General features: G+C 45.4%; 2 protein-coding genes across 12 annotated transcripts in view; one reads left to right on the top strand and one right to left on the bottom strand.

Moving 5' to 3' along the window:
* The first annotated feature begins 523 nt into the window (after positions 1-523).
* Positions 524-24,714, top strand: part of WDSUB1 (WD repeat, sterile alpha motif and U-box domain containing 1) — a 28,388-nt gene continuing 4,197 nt past the window's right edge. The window contains exons 1-12 of one of the 7 annotated variants that reach the window (XM_071810637.1): positions 524-812; positions 1,083-1,188; positions 2,770-3,191; positions 5,450-5,634; positions 7,217-7,309; positions 8,102-8,195; positions 9,700-9,733; positions 11,240-11,280; positions 11,378-11,484; positions 12,355-12,534; positions 17,150-17,290; positions 19,759-20,196. In XM_071810637.1, the coding sequence (XP_071666738.1) occupies positions 2,794-3,191; positions 5,450-5,634; positions 7,217-7,309; positions 8,102-8,195; positions 9,700-9,733; positions 11,240-11,280; positions 11,378-11,484; positions 12,355-12,534; positions 17,150-17,290; positions 19,759-19,937 (1,452 nt within the window). In that variant the 5' untranslated portion in view covers positions 524-812; positions 1,083-1,188; positions 2,770-2,793 and the 3' untranslated portion in view covers positions 19,938-20,196. Of the gene's footprint in view, positions 813-1,082; positions 1,189-2,753; positions 3,192-5,449; positions 5,635-7,216; positions 7,310-8,101; positions 8,196-9,699; positions 9,734-11,239; positions 11,281-11,377; positions 11,485-12,354; positions 12,535-17,149; positions 17,291-19,758; positions 20,197-20,303; positions 23,918-24,091; positions 24,331-24,714 lie in introns of those variants that run through there. The other 6 variants (XR_010651583.2, XM_071810638.1, XM_065841260.2 and 3 more) reach the window with 6 other exon arrangements.
* Positions 20,350-24,714, bottom strand: part of TANC1 (tetratricopeptide repeat, ankyrin repeat and coiled-coil containing 1) — a 73,094-nt gene continuing 68,729 nt past the window's right edge. For 4 of the 5 annotated variants that reach the window (XM_065841251.2, XM_071810635.1, XM_065841250.2 and 1 more), the window contains 4 exons: positions 24,534-24,625; positions 23,623-23,769; positions 23,170-23,270; positions 20,350-22,866 (listed from right to left, as the gene is read on the bottom strand). In XM_065841251.2, the coding sequence (XP_065697323.1) occupies positions 21,543-22,866; positions 23,170-23,270; positions 23,623-23,769; positions 24,534-24,625 (1,664 nt within the window). In that variant the 3' untranslated portion in view covers positions 20,350-21,542. The remainder of the gene's footprint in view (positions 22,867-23,169; positions 23,271-23,622; positions 23,770-24,533; positions 24,626-24,714) is intronic. The other variant, XM_071810634.1, reaches the window with a different exon arrangement.

Genomic DNA, 24,714 nt, shown 5'->3' on the forward strand with positions numbered 1-24,714 from the left:
TAGCAGGTAACTGTACCCCTCCCCTCGCCCTCTCACCACCGCTTGCTGGTGGCAGCGGGAACGGTCTGTGTTTCCCAGCCGTGCAGCGACGGCCCTGATCGGGGCGCAGGGCCTGCAGCTCCGACGGGCTCTGCACGAGCTCCCGTTCCCCTCAGCCGCCCCGGCCCGCAGCGGAGCGCACCGCAGCCGGTACGGCCAGGGCGGGTGCCACGCGGGCCCGGACCGCCCTGCCTGCAACGCGCACGGCGCTCGGGCGCGGTAAAGGCGGCGCGGCTGCCGCGGCTGCCGGGCGCTGAGCGGTTAGCACAGCAACAGCCCTGCCCCTCGCGCCGTGGTGCAGCCCAGGGCGCAGCCGCCAGCTCGGACGGCACCACGCGGGGAGGCGGGGGGAGCCGGGGGCATTGCGCGTGCGCAGCGGCGCTGGCCGCTGTGTTTGGATCGCGCGACGCGGTGGGTCCGCGGCGGGGCGGGGCGGGACGGGCGGCGCGCGCTGCTGCTGTTCCCGCCGCCGGGCTCGGCGCTCTGAGGGTTCTGAGGGGCTCGGGGCTCTGAGGGTTCTGAGGGGCTCGGGGCACTGAGGACCCCGCGGGGCCGGGCGGCGGTTCGGTCCTGTTCCGGGCGTGTCCGCGGCGCTGCCGGTAGCGGCGGCTCGAGAGGCGGCGAGCAGGTGTCCCTGCGGCCGCCCCGGGTGCCCTGGGCGCCGGGCGGTGCGGCCTGGCGCCGCCGGTGCGGAACGGCTGCGGTTCCGGCCGCGCCGGGCAGCCGGGCCGGTCCTCCCGAACGTCCCCGACAGCCGCCGCTGGACCGGTGAGGTACGGCCGCATCCTGAGCCTCCCTGACCGCGCCTCCGGGGCGGGGGCGTTAGTGCTGGCAGGACGGGGTCCGCAGCGCCCGGGGCGGCTGCGGCTCTTCCTGGAGCGGCTGCTGGTGGTGGCGCAGGGGTCAGGAGAAAACTGTCATTGCGGGAAAAGGGAACGGCATCGTGCCAGACGCCTCTGGGGACGGGGGCTCCAGGTTACCCTTCGGCTAGTTCAGACTGGTGGTACCCGAAACCTCTCCTTCTGAAGTTTGCTTTTCTGCAGTGAGCTCCTGGAAATCTCGTAACAACGAGATCACATCACCCTTTTCAACCTCGTCTGGCCAGGTGTCCAGCTTTGTCCAACTCTTCATTTCTCGTAGTCGAGAGAAGTACGTTGATTTTTCTTTCTATACATAAAAAGATGTTGATTCTTCTTAATCGGTTTAATGGTTTTAAAGGCAATAGCAGTAAAACTATGAGAATCTTGACGCTAAAACAGTATCCAAAGATCTGATCTTTAACTAAATTGGTATGCCATATACTGCCTGAAAGGAACAGCTGTTTTCCCCTTAATATACCTTTGTGTCTGTATGTATACATACATATTTGTGCATGTGTGCATACGTTTATGCGTACACATTTATATGTCCACATGTATATAAACATATGTGTGTATATATTTACATGTAAAGACGAATGTGTATATGTATATATGCAAAACCAGACCTTTTTGTGATCGCCTCTTAGCTCTGAAATTATGGTTTGTAATGGGGCACTATAATAATAGCTGACTGTCTTGGATGTGTTAACTCAATATAAGTAGCACTGCTGCTGTCATTCAGCACAAGCAACTTGTAAGAGCTGTAGGCAATTCCCTTTGCTTTATGCTTCCCTATTCACAGAACCACAGATTGTTTTCTGTTAAAGGAGAGTTGAAGACAGGTCTCATAATAATGAATTAAGGCAGTTAAAGAGCGAACAGTATCTTTGTTTACTTCTGTCGGACTCTCCTAATATTTACATTTTACTATAAAACATTCTGAACAGGCATCCCTTGATTCTGTGCTCAGTTGTTCTATTTTTGTTATCTCTGCTGCTTCTTTTTAGGTAACTTTGTAAGTTTGCTAGTACAAGGCTTACCTGTTTTCTGTATTATGTTCAAACCGACCAGGCCTCCTCCTGCTTGCATCCTCTGTAGTAGTTCAAGAATACAGAAAGTGAAAATGACAGAGCTTGGCTGATTGTGGCCTTTCAGTGTATAAAGGGGGACCATAAGAAAGATGTAGAGGAACTTGTTACCAGAGCCTGCAGTGACAGGGCAAGACGAGATGGTTTGAAACTGAAAGACAGTAGGTTTAAAATGGGTGTAAGAAATTCTTTACCACGAGGGCGGTGAGACACTGCAGCAGCGCAGCTGCGGGTCCCCGTCCCCCAGGGCTCAGGGCCGGGGCGCTGGGCAGCCGGGGCAGGGAAGGTGTCCCTGGCCATGGCAGGGGGTGGCCTGGGTGCTCTGTAAACCCAAACCATGCTAGGATTCTGTATTCCTAGTGTCACAGTAATTAATGCTTTGACTGTCTTCTGTCGTGGCCATTTGCTCCGTTGTGTCTAGTGTGGATGCAAATCATAACAAATTTGAACAGTGAGCTTTTTAGCATAAATTAAGTAACTAGAATAACTTGGTTTGCTGCTGGTCTAAGAGCAAGTCATTACAATGTCATCTTGCTTGTTATGCTGCAGAATTGCAAGTTGACATTAAATGTTTAGATACGTTAATTCTCATCAAGTCATAAACCCCCCATGTTGTTGCTATGATTAATTGCTGATTTAAGTTGAATATAAAACAATGCTTAGATGAAAAATCTGCCTCTGCAAATATTATTATGTTTTTCCTGGATAAGTTGTCTCGTTAAGGTAGTATGTTTCATTTATGGAATAAAAGAGGTAAGTCTAACCGTTAACCTTTTTTTCAGATATTTTTATTGAAAGTAGATAAAATGGCCACCTTAATTCACACTTTAGCAGATCATAGTGATGACATCAACTACTGTGCCTTCTCATCATCGTGCTTGGCTACTTGTTCCTTGGACAAGACAGTTCGCGTTTACTCTTTAAACAACTTTACTGAGCTTCCGTACTCGCCTTTAAAAGGTCACACCTATGCCGTCCACTGCTGCTGCTTCTCTCCGTCAGGCCGCGTTTTGGCTTCGTGTTCCACGGACGGCACGACGGTGGTTTGGGACGCGGGCGATGGCCGGCGGCTGGCGGTGCTGGAGCAGCCTGGCGCCAGTCCCGTCCGCGTCTGCCGCTTTTCCCCCGGGGACACGTACCTGGTGTCGGGGGCAGCGGACGGGTCCGTGGTTCTCTGGAACACCCGGTCATTGAAACTGCACAGGTGAGTGCCAGACAGTTTTTAACAGCCTTGTTTACAGTGACAGCGATATCACGCGAGTAGTTTGTTGTACTGCGTGCGAGGCTTGCAGAGCTACACCACTGAACTGATACCCTGGGGAAACAGGAATAGGGTTTAGAAGACCAAAAGATTTTCAATAGGAGAGGGAGAAGTGATGAGTCTGCTTTTTCGAAAGTCAAACAAAGCAAATCAGGCTTTGATTTTTACTAAGTAATCTTTCATCTAAATCCTGCGTCTTTTTTAAGTTCATGGAAATGTGTTTGTTGATTTAATGTGAAATCGGGATGCTTTATGCATTGCGTGCAGTGGGTCAACAAACTATGATGTGTAATATGCAGTTTGTTAGTGTACCCTGACAGTGCTGTGTGCCTTATATTGGACTATACGTAGTAGGTTTTAATTAAATACTTAGTTAGAAGGCTATTCGGAGTCCAGGGAGGTCTTAGAAGCTTAATAGTAATTTAGCAATCAAAGAGTTTGGGAGCTGCTGACATATCCTGAAACCGTATAGTTTAAGATATAATGGTGACAGAGAGGAGTATTGGAGCTGAGTGGGTTAAGTATGGGAGTCAGCATTTCATGTGGGTGTCCAATAAGCATTTGAAACAAAGCAGATGAGCATTTTTAGCGATGTTGCCCAGTTAAAGGCATAAACCACGGGTTGATCTTCAAAGTCTTTCAGTAAAGTCTTCAGTCTGGTTGTTGTAATCTGTATTTAGGCAAGACATCATGTGTGTTTTAGAGCAGCAATTGTATAGCATCTGTCTAAAGTTAGGAAAGAAGTTAAGAATTTGAGAGAACGGATGAGATGTTCTGCTCAGGATGAGGGAGGATTTAGTGTCCATTAAAAGGAGTGGGACACTTCCAACTGACTTTGGGTTACTGCCGGGTAACCTGGAGTGTTAGGTGGAGCTCCCTTCCTTCCTGAGGATTGACCACACTTCCATATCTGCAAGGAATTTTCTTCTGAGATCAGTTTTACGAAGTGCTTTGGCTGACTTAGTTAAAATAGATAATTTCTTTTTTTACATTGCATTCTTTTGTGTCTGAGTAGTCCAGAATTAATCCTGTATCATAAATTACAAGGTACTCTACTCAGCTACAGCTTATCATATGAGTTAGCAGGTGTTCTGTTTTGTCTTTCAAAACAGAGCAGAGAAATTGTGGGTGTTTTATTTTCCCCTGTTTGTGTTAAGGTAGCTGTATATTTATCTTTGACTTTTACAATATATCCTGCCATAGAATTTCAACAGTGCATTGTGCTTTTCAAACGGTGAGCCCATGCAGATTGTCATTAGTTTGGAAGTTATTTTCTGTCTCCGTTAAACCTTGCCTTTGCGCACCATCTCACATTTTACCTCCTGCAGTCCAAGAGCCGGTCCCGGTTCCTGCAGTCCAAGAGCCGGTCCCGGTCCCTGCAGTCCAAGAGCAGGTCCCTGCAGTCAAAGAGCAGATCCCGGTTCCTGCAGTCCAAGAGCCGGTCCCGGTCCCTGCAGTCCAAGAGCCGGTCCCGGTTCCTGCAGTCCAAGAGCCGGTCCCGGTTCCTGCAGTCAAAGAGCAGGTCCCGCCCGGTTCCTGCAGTCGAGGAGCCGGTCCCGGTTCCTGCAGTCCAACAGCTGGTCCCGGTTCCTGCAGTCGAAGAGCCGGTCCCTGCAGTCCAAGAGCAGATCCCGGTCCCTGCAGTCCAAGAGCCGGTCCCGGTGCCTGCAGTCCAAGAGCCGGTCCCGGTGCCTGCAGTCGAGGAGCCGGTCCCGGTTCCTGCAGTCGAGGAGCCGGTCCCGGTTCCTGCAGTCGAGGAGCCGGTCCCGGTTCCTGCAGTCGAGGAGCCGGTCCCGGTTCCTGCAGTCGAGGAGCCGGTCCCGGTTCCTGCAGTCAAAGAGCAGATCCCGGTTCCTGCAGTCAAAGAGTAGATCCCGGTTCCTGCAGTCGAGGAGCCGGTCCCGGTTCCTGCAGTCAAAGAGCAGATCCCGGTTCCTGCAGTCAAAGAGCAGATCCCGGTTCCTGCAGTCCAAGAGCCGATCCCGGTTCCTGCAGTCGAAGAGCCGGTCCCGGTTCCTGCAGCCATGCTTATTTTGCATCTCTTGCCACAGTTAGTGGGAGTTTCTCTGCCTTCTGTTACCAGATTCCAAAGTGCAAAACTTAGGACAGTTTGGCTAATTGTATCAGATTGCATTTCAGAGATCGCTTCTTCAGAACATTACTTTTTCTAAATTCATATCCCACATACTTTTGCTTTTCAGATCTGGGAATGTTAAAGATGGATCTTTGGTGGCCTGTGCATTTTCTCCTAATGGAAATTTCTTTGTCACTGGATCATCATGTGGTGATTTAACCATCTGGGATGACAAAATGAGATGCCTACATAATGAAAAAGCACACGATCTTGGTGTTACCTGCTGCGATATTTCTTCACAGCCAATTTCTGGTTAGTTACTTGACTTGTCAGGGGAGGAGCATGGAAAGAAGAATTATTTTCTTTCTCTTAAGCTCTTGTTTTCACATTCTTTTTGTAATCAATGCTTGAGATACAAATGACATTGGGAAGAGCTGATGTTTTGCAATATTCTGAATATTCTTAAGCAAAAGTTGTGGTCAGGTCGATGACAAGGAATGTGCTGGGTCCACAGCCAAGCTGATGAGCATGCTTACGGTAGCTGTCGGGTGTGGAAGCGGTCTGGGCCGTGCCTGTAAGCGAAGGCTGTGTGCCGTGGCCGGCGGGCCTGACACGGTGCGGGGCTCACTTACCATTCCCGCTTTGCTCTTCCGTGCGCTGGTTCCCCGGGGAGCAGGGCTGGATTACAGCAGTGCAGAGAACTGTAAGCCTCAGAAGCCAAATGCTTGAGCTGCGGGACGTGAACCAATAGACTGTTTTCCTGCACCTGACTTTCTCAGTTGAAGGAATTTGGGCGAGCAGTAAGCCCAGAATCTGGTACTGTGGTAAAACATGCGGTACTGTGCAAAAATGATGCACTTTGATGCTTCAGTGTTTAACAGATTTGAGGCAAGTCCTAAAATTTGCCACAGTCGTCGTAGCTCTGATTGTTCCTGTGAACAAACAGGTCTATGTATGCTAGGATTTTATTGTGATAACCCTGTGAAATTAAAATATACTGTCTGTGTTGGAAAAATGGAGATAAAGTCTGTGGGGTTATTTTGTAAGACACTTGACAGTAAATATTTTGATGTTTCTGGTAACTACAGAGCTGGAAAAAGGAGTCCGTAAAATGTCTGTTGCGATTTTCTGATTTCCAGCTTTAACCCTGGTGGCTCTTGTGGGACGGTAAGGCTCGGTGCAGGCGGGGTGGTTTGGTAGCCCGTGCCAGGCTGGCGTGCCAGCTCGGTGCAGCACAACAGCAGGAGTCGTTCGGCACAGGACTTGATAATAATAATTTTAAAAAAAGCTGAAACAACTCGTTCAGAATAGAACGTGATAATTCAGAAATGTTCATATCCGCTGAACAGAGAGGGGAAAGCTATAGAACTGTTACTGTTGTATTTAATCTTTAATGCAGTATTTCTGCATTGAGTGGTTGGCTGGGCTGCAGTCGTGAAACATCACTTAGTTTATAAAAATGAAAACTTGAGCATTTAAAATTATGAAAACAGCCTGCCAGATACTCTCAAATTTTATAAATGCTTAAGTGGTTAAGTTTGAGAACAACTGAACTGTAGAAGCAATGGATATAACCATATAGTTTAGGTTAAAGGAGTATATTGTTGCCCTCAGTAGACAGAAGAATCAAACATTTACCATCAAGAAAACTTAAAATAAGAGCCCAGTTCTGGTTTGTATCTGCTTGTTCAGGGAACAGCGTGGCAGTGGTACGTACTTCTTACTTCTAAATGGTGTTAGAACTTCTGCAATTATTTTAATTAACACTCTTTAAAATTAGTTCTGAGATTAAGGAAATGTACCATTTTCCAGTGTCAGAATGCTGATGTAGTTCGCTGATGTGCTGTTATGTTCAGAACTTCCAAGCCCCATTAATGTATTTGAACTTTATCAGATGGTGAACATGGGTTCAGATACTTCCAGATGGCTTCTTGTGGTCAAGATAATCAGATCAAGCTCTGGCTTCTTTTGGTTGCAGATTTCTCAGGTGTGTATAGCGATGTTTTTTTCATGTTCCAGTGTCTTAGGTCTTTAAGTGACAATTTACATCTAAGATCAGATTTGTGCTGCCCTCGTGGATTCACAGCCAAACTAAGCACAAGTGGAAGGTTTTCTTGTAACTGCTGTCGGGGGAGCAGCGAAGGCACACAGCGCTTTGTGACGCTGGGCCCTGGTGATTTTAGTCGGTGATCTGTTCATCAACAATTGGAAAAGTAAAGATTTTTTTTAAAATTTCGCCCAGTTCTCTCAAACTTAGTGTCATGATAAACATGTCGTTTTAATGAGCATTTTTAGTTTTTGTTAACTAGTAGCATTTCTACTGTGGCCTTTGGGCAGGTTGATAGGTTGAAACCTCTTAATCCACCACTCCAGGGAGGGGTTTCCTTTCACCTTTCAGTACAGGAGCTGGAGAACTGAAAGGAGCGTTGACTGCTGCTAAAACCGCAGTGCAGATGTGTGACCGCGGGGTGGAGCCCAGGCAGATGGCCAGAGACACCTGCAGCTGGGATGTTTTGTAATCTCTTTTATATAAAAGTCTGTTCGGATGAACAGTTTGTTTACAGACACATATTTAATGATCTAAAAAATTGTTAGACCAGCTAAGGCTACAAAGTGAGGAAGTCAGAGATGTTAAATTGTCTCTGATCTTTTATCCCCTTTTTTGTAGACAGTGTGTCACAGAGTTGGGTCTTTGGTGCAGCTTCATTCATCTAAAAGCAGCTTGTTTTACGCTTTGTCAAATATGTCCATGTGTAGTAATTTAGTTTTTTTCTTTTAGGTGTTGAATTAAAACATAAATGCACATTGGGTGGACATTCTGCCCCAGTTCTGGCTTGTGCATTTTCTTATGATGGGCAGCTGTTGGTTTCAGGGTAAGCAGTATCTTTTGCTTGTTTAAATGCCACGCCGACGGCTGCCCGGGTCCAGGCTCCAGTGCTGTAAAGCAGGAAGTTCAGAAGAGTTGGAGACTTCAAAATATATTTCCAATATTTAAGGAGTAATTGTGTGACCTACAGAACTATTGAAGTCCCTCTCCAGTTGGTCTGCGCCTTGCGGGTGATTGAGTTTGAAATGTAGGATGTTGCAAGCTCAGTTCTCTGGAGATTGATTCCTGGTTTTGGAGCATTTCTGTGGCCTTTCCTGTGGATACGTCAGCGTGAGGCTGCCCGGGGCAGTGGTGGAGTCACCGGCCCTGGAGGGTTGAACACATGGAGCCATGGTGCGGGGACAGGGCGGAGAGGTGGGCTGACAATGTTGGGTGACGGTTGGACTCGATCTTAAAGGTCTTTTCCAACCAAAATGATCCTGGGATCTACTGAAAATACAAATCTCCACTGTGATCTTACAGTCTCTTCGGGACATCATTTAGGATTCCTTCTCACTTTTGTACTTTCAGGAACTTTTTAGAAAGGTAAATATCTTGAGATTTTTGTCTTTGATAGATTTGGTTGAAGTTGTTATGAAAATTTCCTCACTGATCCACACCCAGAATATGGCAACATAAGCCTTTTTTTCCATAAAAAGTGCACGATTGAGGTAACTGTGGGACTCAACTCTACATTTTAATTGTCTTTTTTATGAAGATTTTCTAATCTGAAACAGGAAAAACGGCTGTCTTGCAAAGGAAAAAGAAAAGACAGTAGCTGGCAAAAACTGAAAACTGTACAAACATCAGGAGACAGTAGCTTGCTTTGGCATTTTGATTTTTGTTACTTTTAAGGGAGTCTTTTTCAGTAGTTGAAGGTCATTATTAGTGTTTGTGATCTAGAGCTAGTTTGGTTTCCATTAGACATGGATTGTTTTCGCTTGCACTGTCATAAGTGAAATGTCTATTCCATTAAGTCTTTCGAGAAACAGTGCTGTCATGGTAAATAACTGTGCAGTTGTACTTCGTGGAATATGTTGTGTGTTGATTGCGTTGCACCGCTGGCCGTTGCATGTTGCATCGCACTGCTTCCTCGAGCTTGCTTCAAGAACGGCGAGGTTTCCCAAAGCAGCAGAGGTGCTGGGAGTCGGTCCTGGGTGGCCAGAGGTGCGAGTGCCGGTGCCTCCCGGGTGCGCTGGCGGGCCGGGCAGGCGGTGCAGGGCTGGGGCCGGGGTGCGTGGCGCTGCGGACCCTCCTGGAGCTGCAGCTCTCCCGTGTAACCGCTGCGCTTGTTCACGCTGGGGGTACAGCCCAGCAGTGGTGCTGTTTCGGGGGGAGCATGGAGGGAGGGGATTTAGGTGTCTAAGCTTTTCATAAAGTAATGTTAAGAAATCTGTTTGCCTTTCTTTCATTTGTGGAAAAGGTTGTTTTCTTCCTCTTAATTAAAAATAGTTTAGTTTTTCCTCTCTGCATTCTTTTAATGTCAATGTGTGTGTTTGTTTTCTTAAAAGGTCTGTGGACAAGAGTGTCATAATATATGAAACGGTAAGTAGAGCACAGTGCAAGATGATTGATTGGATTGTTGACTTTAAATGTGAGCACTCTCTCTGCAGTGTCTTACCAGTGTAAAGAAATACCAAAGAACAGGAACTGTGTAAGCCCACAATATTGACTGTGCATTTGGGGTGGGGAAGGAGTTTGAAGATACATATCTCTGGAGAACTCACTGGTCTTTCTCACTTCAGTTATGTTTCTTCGAATGGTTTGTTATTTGATTTCTCTACAGTGAAGTATTATCCAATGAATTCCACACTTACATGTTATCTTCACATTGAAGTAGAAGGATTTTTTGTTACCCTTAATTTATCTTAGCTTCCAAAGCAGGAAGGACTGTAGCTTTTGATGTAAAACTCTCCAGTTAATTACATATAAAGTGCCCATAAAATAGAAGCATAATAATAACATTAAAGAAACTTTTATGTTAAATATATTGTCTTTTATTTAAATATATTGTTTGGATACTTTCTGTAATACTGTTATTGCATTCTTCATGGTTCACCTTTATGTGGTGTTTAATTTTAGTACTTTATAGTATTAAAAATTATAATAATTTTGTTGAAAATGAGGGCTGAACAAATTTTAAGCTTCTCCACCTTGCACTGCACATGCTATACTGATAGAATTTTTCAATTAGGGTTAAAATTTTTCACCAAAATCACTAATTGGTACTTTCTCAGTTTTTGGTCCAATTATTTTAGTAGTTTGTTGCTTAGGTACGTAAGAAGTCCCCGAGATTTTTGGAACCCCAGAAAACTGAAAGATGCAGACAACCACAGCATAAGTATTTCTTCATGGTATTTGTAAGCTGTTACGGCCTGAGGTTTTCACCAAATAAGAAGTGGGAACAATGAACCTTCATGGGAGGCAGAAGGATTTCAGGCTAAAATGGGGCACTTTCCTCATGAGGACAGCTCTAACGACTGGAGTGCTGACCCACCATCAGTCCTCTTTGTCTTTCCAGTCTGTCTGTCCCTGTCAAAGGAACAATACCTTTCAGTAGAAGGAAGACTTCATAAGTTAAAACATCATAAGTTAAAACTTAGCAGAACTTCAGGGATTTGGTTTTTTAGTAGCATCCAGTGGCCACATGGAAGCACAGGTGTGATTACTTATTGGGCCAATTGAAGGACTGTAGCGTGAGGTCCTATTTGGATTTCAGTTACCTCCTGGCCTTCGGTGGTTTCTAACCCCAGGTTTGCAGTGGGGTGGTTAACGCACACGGGCACGCATCCTGCGCAGGTGTGGGTAGCTCAGCTGGTGTGTGGTGCTGGCAGTGCGGGCGCAGTGCTCGGGGCACCCGGGGCGGGCCGGCAGCAGGGAGCGCAGGAGGCGCTGCTGGCTCTGCCGGCTGGGCCTGGCAGGGCTGTGTAATGGCTCTGGTGGTGACTTCTGCCATCTTCCGAAAAACAATATTATTCCTTATTTTGAAAGAAAGTGTAGAAACAAATGCATTATTCTTTAAGATTTGAAATGACAAAAATTCTTTTACAGAGTACTGGCAATACCCTTCAGACTTTGACTCAGCATACCAGGTAAGAATTCAGTACGGGTATTCTGTTTTACTGTTAATAAATAAAAGAAACTAAATTATTTTCTTGTGAATACTCACACATTTATTTTTATTTGTAGATATGTTACAACTTGTGCTTTTGCACCATATAGTCCCTTACTTGCCACGGGTTCAATGGATAAAACTGTGAACATATGGCAGTTTGACCTTAAGCAACCCTGTGCAGGTTAGTGCGTCAAGTATTTGTGATCCGTTCCTTCAATTTAAAGCGCAATATTGTTGAACACCTTCTTAAGAGGCAAAAATCCCACTTTTTATTTCATGCAGTTAGTTTGTAACCTCAGGATTATGTGCGTGTTATTTATGTTTTCTCTGAAGTGATCTTACTGATGTCCTACAGAGGTACTTTTTTTTTAAGAAAAGAAAAGATACATTAGAAATGTTTTTGCTTTTTTACTGCTATATCCTCTTTTCCGATATTCACCGTTTCTTACTCTCTGGACAGCTTTTAAGAGATTAATGTTATTCTCAGAGTGCTAGAAGACTTTTTGGACAAGTATCGTTGGTGAAGAGTTGCACAGAGAACGTGCTAATTGCAAACATAACTGTCAACAAGAAAGAGAGCTTACCAGTTGTTAGAGGTGGAGAAAACCAGGATAATCGGTGTTACAAAGTATATCAGCACCTGAAGTGGTGTAACAGAAGTACATAGATCATTTGTTCCTAGCACAAGTCTGGACTTTGGTCGGCTTTTCGAAGGAAGTCTGAGACTTCCATTGTCTGGTTCCATTGTCTGCTGATGCTTTGTGGTCTTGTAGTTCAGTTCAAACTCCATAGAAGGGCAGGCATCTGAGAGACTAAATTCCTCTAAACGTTGAAAATCCATAGGTAAAAGACAAACCCAAATTACCCCCCACTGAAGTAATGTTTAATAAGCATTTTTTTTATCAGATGTTGGGGAATACTTAGTACTTGGAACACTTGAAAACCAGCGTTTGTTCCTGCCATTGCTCTTACAGCTGGGTTTTTGTCACTGTTGTTTGGGGGGTGTGTGGTTTTGTTTGTCTGTTTTTAACTGTCTTTTCTCTTTGCAAAGGAGCTGCAGTAGAAGATGAGCCCAAAGCGGCTGTCGAGGCCTGGTCAGAGGACGATGTTTCAGCCTGGCTTTGTGCACAGGACCTGCCGGGCTGCGTTGGGCTTTTCAAAACGAACAACATTGATGGCAAGGAACTACTCAATCTTACTAAAGAAAGTCTGACTAATGAATTGAAAATCGGTAAGAGTATAGAAATCCAAATCGTTTTTCTTCTTTAGAGTGCATGTGAAATGTTGGAATGATGGTGAGTTAGAAGTTCCGTACATGGATTTTCTTTCTCTGAAATGCGTTTTTATTTTATTACCAGGGCTGATACCCTAATGCCACATTATCCACAACACTCTTTTGTGTTTGCTTACACCTAAGGACATAAAATACACTTCCACTAACAATGCCATATTAAATGGTCTTACCTGCTTTTGTTTCTGTTTTCCTTTTTAGATATTTTTTTCATTAAGTTGTGGAAAAGGAATTTCCTATTTTGTGTATACTTAATGATCCTGGCTTTGGTAAATAGGGTACTCTGTAGTTTTTCCTGTCAGTCTGCAAAAGTGCCATGTTTATAATACCTGCGGTCAACTCTCTTGAATTTAGCAGTGAAATTCTTCTGTGTACTGTTACTGTAATAGAAAACCACAAGGTTTTAGTTTTTACCTACTTGGAGGCGAAGGATCTGATGTTGCCATTTAGTGAGGATCCAGCAAAGCTCGCCTGGCTCAGAGGCTTTGTAATTCATCAGGAGTCCCAGTGAATACATTGTCCTGTCGCTTTATTGCAAAATTGAGGTTATGTTTTAGAAGGAATCACAAGGAAAAGCCTTATTAGTAATGATTCCACAGTGGTAATTCTCAAATAAGAAATTTAAGGATGGTGAACTACACTGGAACTTTCTGCGTATAAGTTCTCTAGTCATGTTGATGGCAAAGCTTAGGTGTAAATCAGGTGCTGGTGTGTTTGCCAAAGTGAGATCAAGTATAGTAAAAGGCTGAATGAGTTAAGAAACTTTTTAAAAAGCACAGGTTTATTTTGAGAATTTAGTATCACACATTTTAGGACGACCGATCCCTTCCTCTGTTGTTGTGTGTGTGTGGTGTTGGTCTGTATCAGCTCATAGTATCTCGGTGTTACAGCTGGCTTTGTTGAATCTGTCAGGAACTGTCATCCGTGAAGGACGTTCGGCCTCATCTGTTTCTGCACACCTTTTCTTTCTCACTGGAGTAGCCTGAAACCCTGTTGCAGCAATCACCAGCTGGGGCTAATCAAATAGTGCTGGCTAGAAAGCGGTGTGAGAGTTTAATGCAGTGGTGAGAACTGACCTGCTGACTGTAGCATTCTCTTTGAGAGGAAAATCAACAAAAGCACGTGTTGCCTGATAGATCTGTAATGACGCCATCAAGGGCCATTTCAAAGTCAAATATAAAGTAAATCGGAGTTGTGCATTGTAGGGCAGGCTGTGAGGTGCAAAGAGTGGATGTGGCCCTAGACAGAGCACGTGTAGAACACAGGCTGATGACGGGGACCTGCTGCTTCCCGCCTCGGTGAACTGTGACGGCATGCGGTGAGGATGGATGAGCTGCAGTACCTTCAGTTTGTTCTTCCCATTATCAGATAAAGCGCTCATTGCTCAGTCTGTGTGCTCCAGACTTTGGTCTTTTGCCAGGCTTTTTCTTCAGTGGGTACTGTAACATCCCTCATAAGATCGTGGGATGAGGAGACAGATTTTCACTGGTGTCGGGCAGCTGTAAGAAGCTTTGTAAAAAGCTCTAGCTCAAATCACTGACTTAATGAACATAAGCTGCTCCACAAATATGAGCCAGCATATATACGATGTGAAGCAGTGAGTTCCACTTTACTGGTCATATGAAAGACGTTTTAAAAAGAAAATCATGAAATATGCTACTCAAAGTTGCCGAATAAAATCATTCAAATCGGTCAGCTCTGAAGTGGTAAATGCTGTGATTCTGCTTCTACGTATCACTCTACAACTATAATTGGTACAGGATAGAAATCACAGCCTGATCTGTTTGACTTGAGGAATTTCTCTCTATCTGCCATGGCTCGAACATTTACAAAATAGGAAAATACTGTGTGCCTAAATCTTGAGCGCTTTTTGGTGTTATTCAAATTCCAGTTTAACTAAATTTTAGGAATCTATCACTATAAAAATACTGGAATGAGCATGTCCTTTCTCTCCTTGGTAATCTGTTTTCTTTGCTCTAAAAATCCAATATTTCACCGTTCCATAAGATCTTTCCAAAAAACTCTTTAGATTTTCTACAATCTTTGCAAAGGGAGGGTTTTTTTTAGACTATTTTACTTGATGATTGATAGGATAGGAGCTTTTTCTTATGTTATTTTTTATTAGCTGTTTATTTCTTGTCCTGTTAGTCTTTGGTTCAGCTCCGATTTGCATTTAATAAAAAGGGTATCTTCTTGCCTTTGAAGGCATTTAATCCAAGGGAAAGTGACAAGAAGTGGTTCACATAACATTTCATTAGCTTCTTTGATTGTTTTTGACAGCTTTTTGAAAGAATGCTTCATTACCATGCAAATGCAACTCGCCTCTTTCCAGCCCAATTGTCATACAATATAAATAACACTGTATTAAACTCTGTGAGATGTTGAGCAAACGTGAAGTGACCATTATGTACATTCTGGCTGAAAAGCTTATGTGCGTTCAGCAAAGCTGAGGGTTTCTCACATTCACTCGATTCTGCAATGCAGTTGAGTCAGAAAAAAGAGCAACGCAGACCCTGTTCCATTGGTGGTAGCAGAGGGGTACGTGGTCCTGTGCCCGCACCCTCGCTGTTCGGGCCGGGCGGGATGTGTCAGTGCAAGGTCCGTCTTGGGCGCAGTTTGTTTGCAGGAGGAAAGGCTAGGTCTAGTTCTTGGAAAACCACCCCTTCGGTTTAGGGGTTAATGCTCATCAACAAAGTGGTTTGTACCGTGAGATCACGAGTTGTGAAGAGGTTGGAGGCGTCCAAACACTTCCCTTCTGCAGCACTTTGGGAGGCGTCTTTCCGTGTGGCTCCGGACTTAGGTTGGGTATGTAAGGAGGGCAGATTCAGGCCTTTCGTCACTGCAGGGTGTCCTTGGAACGTAACGTAAACCAAGGATGAATACACTGAGCTTTGCAGTCTCCGATCGGGCTGAGCTGTCTTCATCAGTTATGTGCTGCCACAGGTGTGGGGTTTTTTGTCTTCCTCTTGCTTCTCAGGTTTTGCTCTAGGTACGTACGTAAAGCGTGAGTAAGTTCTTTCCTCTTTCACATCCTTATCAAGAAACTTTGGGTCTGAGAATGAGCTTCAAACCCACGTTTTGGGGCAGAATTTGAATCACTTGTGATTCACCATGCCTTACAGGTATACTGAGGTAGAAGTAAGCTTTGGGGGATTGCTCAGTATGGATTGACAGAAAATGGCACGTGCTTTGCCTATATCAGCCAAATCTTATTTTAAGTGTTCTTTATAACTGGTTAATGTTTTTGCATGTATTTTTCTGACACGTTTGCCTTCGCTGGTCTGTGCACCGCAGTGGCTGTTGCGGGGCAGCCGGTGAGCGGTGCGGCGCTGGGGGCGCTGGTGTTCGGCCGGGCTGCTCGGCTGTCGGCAGCACAGCCAGTGCTGCGAAGGCTGTTGTACCAGCTTTTTACTGTAGTACTGAACACGGAAGGTTGACCACAGTAGTATGTACCACTGCTAGGCTGGAAGAAGGAATTGTGACACATTGCACTGCAGTTTCTTTGACACAGAGCAGGTTTTGAAAGGAGGAATGCTTTGTGCTGCTGCAAGATGATTACTGATATCTGGGATGCATTTCCAATCTTGACAGGTTAAAACTGTAGTGTGACAGTTTATAGAACTGTAGAATTACTTTTCCCATTAGCAGATTTCTTTTTTCCTCTTCTGCTCACAATTAAGTTGGGAAGAATGGCTGCTGTCTCAAGCACAGTTACCTCTTTTTTGAGATTCGCAGCTATTGTCTATTCTCAATAAACAAGTAATAGTAAGTGCTCTGATCAGTCTGGGGATATTCAATAAACCTGTGGTCTTTCATGAAGGACCACCTTCCTGTCCTGCTTGGTGTCATGTTCTACTGCAAGTGTGGCTGTAAGGAGGGCGGCCGTGGTGCCGCGAGGCCGTGGTGCCGCGAGGCCGTGGTGCTGTGGTGCCGTGGTGCCGCGAGGCCGTGGTGCCGCGGTGCTGTGAGGCCGTGGTGCTGTGGTGCTGTTCCTGAGGGCTCAAGGGCCACATCTCACACCTCATGTGTGCTGTGTGACGCTGCACCGACAGCAGGGTCCTTGTGCTCAGTGTGCTCAGCCTGATAGGAATTAGACTTTTTGGGAGATGAAGCAGCATCTGAATGCCTCCCTGCTGATGTGTGACAAGTGTAGCACTTCATGGCCATAATGGTGGCATAAATTGGACCCTGTGCCAGATTGCAGGGCAAACGTGGTCCAAGGGTGATGCGTGAATTTTGGGGTTGTCCTGCACGGCAGCAGGAGTTGGACTTGATGATCCTTGTTAGTCCCCTCCAGCTCAGGACACGCTGTGATTCTGAGAGTCCTCGCTTGGCGCTTTGGGGTAGGTGGTGTTCTGCTTGCTGTCTGTTTCCGTTGTTCCTGAGCTGCTGTACCGAGCTGTTGGTAGCGGTGGCCGGGTGTCTGCAGATTGTTCTGTATGAGGTGGGTTGGTGAGACGGAGCTATGGCTCCTGGAACACAACTGCTGATGAATGCAAGACCTCATCTCTGTGCCTCATGTGTCTGTGTTCTCCATGTACAAATAACCTCTCAGAATCTCTGGGCCTGCGCAGTAAAGTCCTCCAGAAGATTGAAGACCTGAGGATGAAGATGGCCTCTGCTTCCGCTGCTGTCCCTGAGGAGTTCTTATGTCCCATAACAAGGGAGCTTATGAAGGATCCTGTCATTGCAGCAGGTACGTCTTTACCAAGTAAGTCATTCATTTTAGTCAACATAATTTAACGATAGGTGGAGGAACACAAAAATGGGCGTATCTTACTAGCTGTTGAAAGATAAATTGTTCTAATTAGCTGTTGAAACAAAATAGAACTGTGGTAAATGTTTAATTTGTCAAATTACATCTCTGATATGGAGAAAAATACCCTATCAAGCGATTTTCTCAGTGTCAGCTCTGCTGCTGAGGCTGTATAGTGTTTTGTGGGTTTTTTTGTGTTTGTTGTTGTTTATTTTAAATGTTCCTTCGATTATGTACCTTTGCACATATAATTACAAGTGTAATTACAGACTTGTCTTGGCATGTGCAGAATGGAATTGTGCACCCAGGGGGATGGGAACAAAAAACCAAGCCCATTGCTGCTCTTAGCACACCATGTGTGTGGCACTTAAAGGTTGGTACAGAATGCATTTAAATGCATTTAAATTCAACAAGACCTCGGAACTGAGATATGCAAGGAGCAGAAGATGCTGTGTAGTGAAAGGTTATGCAGAGCTAGTGTTTTATAGTTCTAATCTCGGGGGCAGGGAGCGAGCGTGTGTGATCATCACAGGACCGGTGTATGCAAACAGTGACTAACAACTTCATACCAGGCCAGACTGCTGAGAATTAAAAGCCATTCAAAACACGAAAACATTTGATGGCTGCCAGAGCGGTAAGCACTGCACTTCTTAACAGGGCTTGAGCTTCTAAACAATAGCAGGACAGTTTTGCATAATTTTTTTCTTTTTATAATTTTGCAATAAGGATATATAGTTCTAGAGCAGATTAATTTTGTTGAAAAAAATCTGAAAATGACTGCCGGTCGCTATTCACATGCAGATTACAAGATCAAATAGGCCTTTTTAAGAGAAGCTTACTTACTTAACCTTTTAAAATAAAATGTTCACAGTGTGTGTGACAAGCTGTAGTATTAAGTGCTGCCCACGAGCCGTTCCGTGTTCGTGTGTTACACCGCCGGGCTGGAACACGGGCGAGCTGTTTGTGTTCGTGTGTTACACCGCTGGCCTGGAACACGGGCGAGCTGTTCGTGTTCGTGTGTTACACCGCCGGGCTGGAACACGGGCGAGCTGTTCGTGTTCGTGTGTTACACCGCCGGGCTGGAACACGGGCGAGCTGTTCGTGTTCGTGTGTTACACCGCCGGGCTGGAACATGGGCGAGCTGTTCGTGTTCGTGTGTTACACCGCCGGGCTGGAACACGGGCGAGCTGTTTGTGTGTTATTTGATTTGATTTTTATGGCCGTTGGTGACTGAGCACAGAAAGGGCAGTGCCTGCAGCAGGAGGACGGTGGGTTTGTGGCGAGACAGGTGAACACGGTTGTGTTTGGAACTGTCCCTGCTCCCCGGTCGCTGCGAGCCCGCAGGACGATCCCTGCAGCACAGCATGAGGGCCAGTCTGCAAAGTGGAACTGGGGCAGTGTAGGTATTTCTGAGATTAGAGGGGAACTAACTGGTGTGAGTTGGATATTTTGATTAGATCAGTAAGCTAAATCAGAGTTAAGTAAAACGTCTATGGCGCTGTGCTATGTAGAATCTAAGAAAAAGGAATGTAGAATGCCAAAGTGCTGATTTCTGTCAGCCGAGTAAGAACGATCTCTCACTTTCGCTCTGTGTGTGTAGAGGGTGTTGGTGCTTTGCAGTCAGACAGAAATGGGCAACAGCCTGAACTGTTCCATGTTCACTGCCAGCTTTCGGTGTCCCTTTTTTTTCACTGTAAAGGGTTCCTGAAGTGAATTTTTTTAAGATGTTGCTCAACAACTTTAGATCCACCTAAATGGAAGTGTGTGTTGAAATTGTCATGAAATGCTAATCAATCATTTTATTAACGTGTGGTGTGCCGGAACTCTAACACGAATATACCCTTTATGCATTTTTGGTAAAGCACAGGGGTTCATTTGTTTTTTTTTAAACTAACAACTGGTATTTTATTACCAACTGTGTTTTATGTCCAGCAAGGGTTCAGTACTCTGTATCTTTCCTCTCCCATTGTCCTTAACGAGCAGATCTAGACATTGTGATATATTTTGTGAGGCAGGGAAGGGGGTATATTACTTGCCAATGTTTGGTGATGCTTGACAATGGCTATTACTGTGTCTTCAGAATAATTTGTTGTACATGTCTTCACCATGATGATCCCTTTTTACAGCCTCATAATGAGCGTTACTGTGTAGAACTCCTTAAGGACAAATAAGGACCCAGGAAGAACTGGGGTAATTTGGTGCTGTTGAGCACTTGTGGACCTTGGTCACAGGGTTGATCGCTGACCCGGCAGTGACCATCCCCGGGGGGACAGGGCTGGCCGATGTTCCTATATCTCTGTTTTCCTCTTTGGAAATACTGATTCCCCCACATTTGCAATTGAAATAGCTAAACGCTGTACAGCGGAGCAGTGCCGGAGCTCAGAGCTTTTGCTGTGGTTTCTTTGCAGACGGCTACTCCTACGAAAAGGAGGCAATGGAAAGCTGGATCAGCACCAACAGGCGCTCCAGCCCCATGACGAACCTGCCGCTGCCCTCCCTGCTGCTCACGCCCAACAGGACTCTGAAAATGGCCATCGGGCGCTGGCTGGAGACGCAGCGGGAGCACGGACCCACCGCGCAGGACTGAAGGTGTGTGGGAAAATCAAATGAAGTGAAATCATGTGTAGCTACAGGAAGCAATCCGATCAGAAACAACTGGTTTCTGATCTGCGGCTGTCACTGAAATGTCTGTTGGACAGAAAATCTTCACCCGTGGAAGTTCCTAGAAAATTACTGAAAAGCTTTTAATGTTAGTGCTGATTTTTCTTTGTGCTATTTCTGTTTAGGAAACGAAGTATTCAGCTTCATAGTTTTTCCAGTAAAGTCTTCTTAAAATTTTCACTATATTTATGAGTTTTGAGTCTTGATTTTGCCAAGTTAGTCTTTCTATTGATTTTTCTAATTTAAAAAACAAAACTGTGTCTTTCTCCGATCCCCATGACCGAACATGTAGCTGGCACAACTGGGAGAGATTTGTAACCACCAGTGACTGCATCTCGTACCACAGGTATATTAATAATCTTTATTTTGTATGGGAAAAATACAGTAGCTGTGCAAAAATAGAACTAGAGGGCAAGACTAATATAGGACTTGTACAAAATATCAAAGAAACAGTAAACAATAAATAAGCTAAAGCATAATGATGCAAACTCAGAATTTGTAAAAATGGGTACGGCTGTTTACAATGTACAGAAAACACTGTATACAAACCAGCCGTGACAGCTGTCAGGTGACAGGAACGTCACGGCCCCTCTTTTCAGAACCTTCTTGCTGATACAAAACATCATTTCCTCCACGACAGCTCCACCGCCCCATCCTTTCACCAACCGCACATACACTTTTTCCTCAAACTTTCATCTTCATCCGTCTCCTGGGTTTCTCATGAAAACACTTACTAAACATCTCACTGCTGTACCTTTTTCACAAATAAACAATAAATCATTTTGCTTTAAGGTAGCACCCAAAGGTGATTAGATAAACTATATAAAGTGCGATTATTGTTAATATGCTGTAATATCGTGTTCTTCAGTGCAATAACCAATATGGTCAAAGCCTTTCAATACACATGCAAATGTCACTGTTTATTTTACTTGATTTCTCCTAGTTACGAAAAATAGTTATATTTACATGTCAAAACATGGCTGCTTATATTTACTCATACACAAATTATTTATGCTTCCTAAATGTACATCATGCAACCCAAATTAGAGCCCACTAGAAAAGTGATAAAAATACTCTATCTCATTTTAAAAAAGCCCATACATATACAGATCTGAGTATTATGCAGCAGAGATCTTTCTGAACACTGTTTTGAGCAGTAAACACTCAAGCATTATAGAGGCACGATGATTATCTAAGTGGTGAGATGGACTAAAGCCAAGATGAAAGCCCTGTGGAAAAGGAAAGTCTTACCTAATGGTAAAAGGTAACAGATTTTTCTGCCTGAGGTCCCCGGTGGGTGGCCTGATGATCCCGACTGACCCTCCCGCACGGATCTGCCATTCCAGTTACTGACCTGGCCCGCGATGGCAGGACAGTTTCAAGTGGTTGCTCCCCATACGCACTGGCTGGCGTTAGGCAGCCCAAACCAGTGACCAGCCAGGTGGAATTTGTATAGAAGTAAAATAACAGGCCATGATGTTGTGAGCTAAGTTAAGTTTTTTACAATCCTGTAAATATACAAAAAATACACTTATACATTTGATTCAATGAATGATCGCTTTGGTTTTGCAGCCGTGACATGGCTTAGATGGGCTTCCTTACCACTGAGAGCATCGTGGTGTACGTGTGCAGCTGGTTTAGGGGCTGTGCTGTCTGGGGGGTGGGCAGAGCTCTGGCACCTCAGCTCGTCGCGGTCTTTAGCTTGCACGCCGTTCTGGTTGCCATCTCCTGCGGCAGCACCGGCAGAGGAAGCTTTAGTTTGGTGCTGTCTGACTGAGAGCTGCTCAAGGTTTGAGGACTGAATGCCCCCAGGAGTTGCGGATGGTCCATCCGCTGCCTGAGAGTGCCACGTGCGGCTGGCCTGAGCGCTCTGCTGCTGAAACCGTGCAGTCTTATCCATGATCCCCATGAACGGGGTGTTGCGAGGTCTGTGTTCAGCAATGGAACCCTGAACTTGGTTACTGTTCTCCTTGAGTCGAACATCTGGGCCCTTAACGCTATCGGAAAAGCTACCGGCCGAGGTCAAGCTGCTGGTTGAGCTGGCAAGAATCACACTACTGCACGGAGAAGCAGCAGAGACTGCACTGGTTCCAGGACCCTGCTGCCTCCCTTCACTGAAATTCTTTTGAGTAGGGGCTGTTAGCCTGTCCGCAGTTCTAGAAGAGTGAGAGGAGAGACTCTCATCACGCTGCGAACAGGAACACTGGCTGGAGATAAACTCGTTGTACAGCTCCGCACTAGCACCTGTGGGAACAGTTCCAGATGATAACGTGCTTGTCCCATCCACATGCTGAATTTTAGCGTGTCGGACCGGCAAGGGACTTTGGGGAAGATGCTGGAAGGACGATTGTGTCTTTGTATGACATTGACTGCTTCCCGTTCTTGCTCCGGGCTGGACGGAGCTCAGGTGCTGGTTCGTTTTAACGATCTGTGCCTGCTTTGTCGGCTGCACGATCAACCCTGGCTCTCTCAGGTATTTCCTGCCGGCTCTGCTTTGCGGGGACGCGGTTCCAGCTTTCTGCTGAGCGCCCTCCTGCAGGGTCCTGCTGTACGACGCAGCCGCTCCGGAACGCAGCAGCCGTTGTGGAGAGGACGCAGAGTCCTCGGGGAGGGGCGGTTCTTCCTCCCGGTCCTGGAGGCTGCAGTTGTCATTCACGCCTTGTGCAGCGCTCTCCTCCTCGTTATCGGAGCTGTTCCTCTGCTGCAGTAGCTGTGGGGACTGATGCTTCTGTTGCTGTGCTCTCTGGAACTGTTTGCACTCCTCTTCCACTCGAGCCAGGAGCCGTTTTATCTCTTGATTGCTGGGACACAGCTGTGTGGCTTCTCGTAGATCAGCAAGAGCAGCAAGGAGCTTTCTGGTTAGGAAAACAAAAAACCAAACTTCATAAAAACCCAGGGCAAACCTGGTTCTCAGCATTGCAATGGGTTGGTTACTTTCTGGACTGCCTAATAATCATCCAAATGAGTATTCAGTACTGTTTTTTGGGATTGGTTGGCTTTAACTGATGCAGAGACCTAATGCAAGTGGAAAGTGCACACGGAAAATAACTTCTGTTGCAAATTCCAAATACAACTAGTGGAAAAGAAAAACAGTTATTCAACGTGTTAGAAGTTAAATAAAAGATCTGCGCAGGCAGATGCACAGAACCAAACAGTACCTGCTGTTCCTCTTGGCTCTCGCTCTGGCGTAATAGGCTTCGTAAGACTTGGGTTTCAGATCCAGTGCCTTGGTAGCAAACTCTTCAGCCATACCAAAGTCCTGATAATTTAAACAAACGTACTCATTACACACTGATGGTAAAAGCAAGCTGCAAGCTCTTTAGTCACAGCACTTCTTCAAAGGCGCTGATAGCTTCTGCAGCATCAAAAGTCACCTTTACCAGCCAGCAAGAGCAGTTAAAGCGCCAGGAATCCAGAGAAAAACAAGAAAATCAGGGAGTGGGCTGGACTAGTCCAGAGCTTGCTCTGGTAAGGTATGAGGCTTCCAGAGAAGAACTGCACTACGTGTAATGCACCTGGTCTTCATTTAACACGAACACAGAATAAGAGTTTAGTGACTTGTTGGTTAAACCAAAGACCAGAGGGGCAACAGGTCAACAGCATGAGCTTACATTTGTTTTTCGGCGACACCGTGATAAATTCAGGTATAATGAAACTCTGAGCTCATTGAACGCTTTCATTTCTTCTCCAAATCCTTCCCTCGGAAACTTCCTCAGGGCGTACTGATAGCGCTGCGCCGCCTCCTTCATCTTGCCTTTCTGCACGTGCAGGGAGAGAGAGGCGTTCACAAACCCTTAGCATCGCAGTACTGTCGCGAAAAAGCACGTTTAGATTTGACATCTACCAACAGGTGCTCTGTAACAGAACAGACGGAGCCAGACTTCTTACAGCATGGATCGCCCATACCCACAAATGAGAGGACCTGCGTGCTACCTAGAGCTGTGTTTGTTTCTAAACTCGGACCTTTCACCAGGATAATATTTGCTTTAATACTCTGTACTTCCACCAGAAATATTCACGTATGTACAATTCACGCCTGATACAATTAATTATTTATATCTGTCTTTACTTTTTAAACAGAACAGTCAAATATCTGCTGGTGTAGTTGATTCAAGCTCTAAGGCCCAGATGTTTCCAGTAGAACGTGTCCTCTGGTGGACTGCGTGTGGACACCAAAACCACGATTCTGAAGCAAAGGAAACGCCCAAAGGTCACTCAGTTCAACAAGGCACGTCCACACGAGCACCTTGTGTACTGAGCTGCTCTAAAGAAGCAACTGACTGCTCAACAGAAAGAAAATGTACTTATCCAGCTTTAAATTGTTATTTGTTTGTTTGTTTTACACAGAAGTTTTCAATGATTCTTTCCTCAAGTTCCCAAGATTTCTTGGTCTCATCCCCAACACGAGAGGATGTGCAAGGACACATCTTGTTTGAACAGGAGCTATAAAGAACTTAAACCTACTTGCAGACAAAAGTCCAATTATAATGTTCTGATATTAGAAAAAATAAAAATTACCCACTTTGTACAGTATATTTCCTTCTTCCATCAGCTTCTGCAGCAGAATAAGGAGAATGTCGGGTTTTGAGGTGGCCATTGCCCATGCTGCATTTCCTGCAAGTTAAATTTTAAGGATCTCTGACAAAAGGAAAGAAAGCGTGTTTCTTATATCTATTTGTGCTAGAAAGCCCAATCCTACTGCT

The sequence above is a fragment of the Patagioenas fasciata genome, chromosome 7, assembly GCF_037038585.1.
Source record: "Patagioenas fasciata isolate bPatFas1 chromosome 7, bPatFas1.hap1, whole genome shotgun sequence".
NCBI classification, from domain to species: domain Eukaryota; kingdom Metazoa; phylum Chordata; class Aves; order Columbiformes; family Columbidae; genus Patagioenas; species Patagioenas fasciata.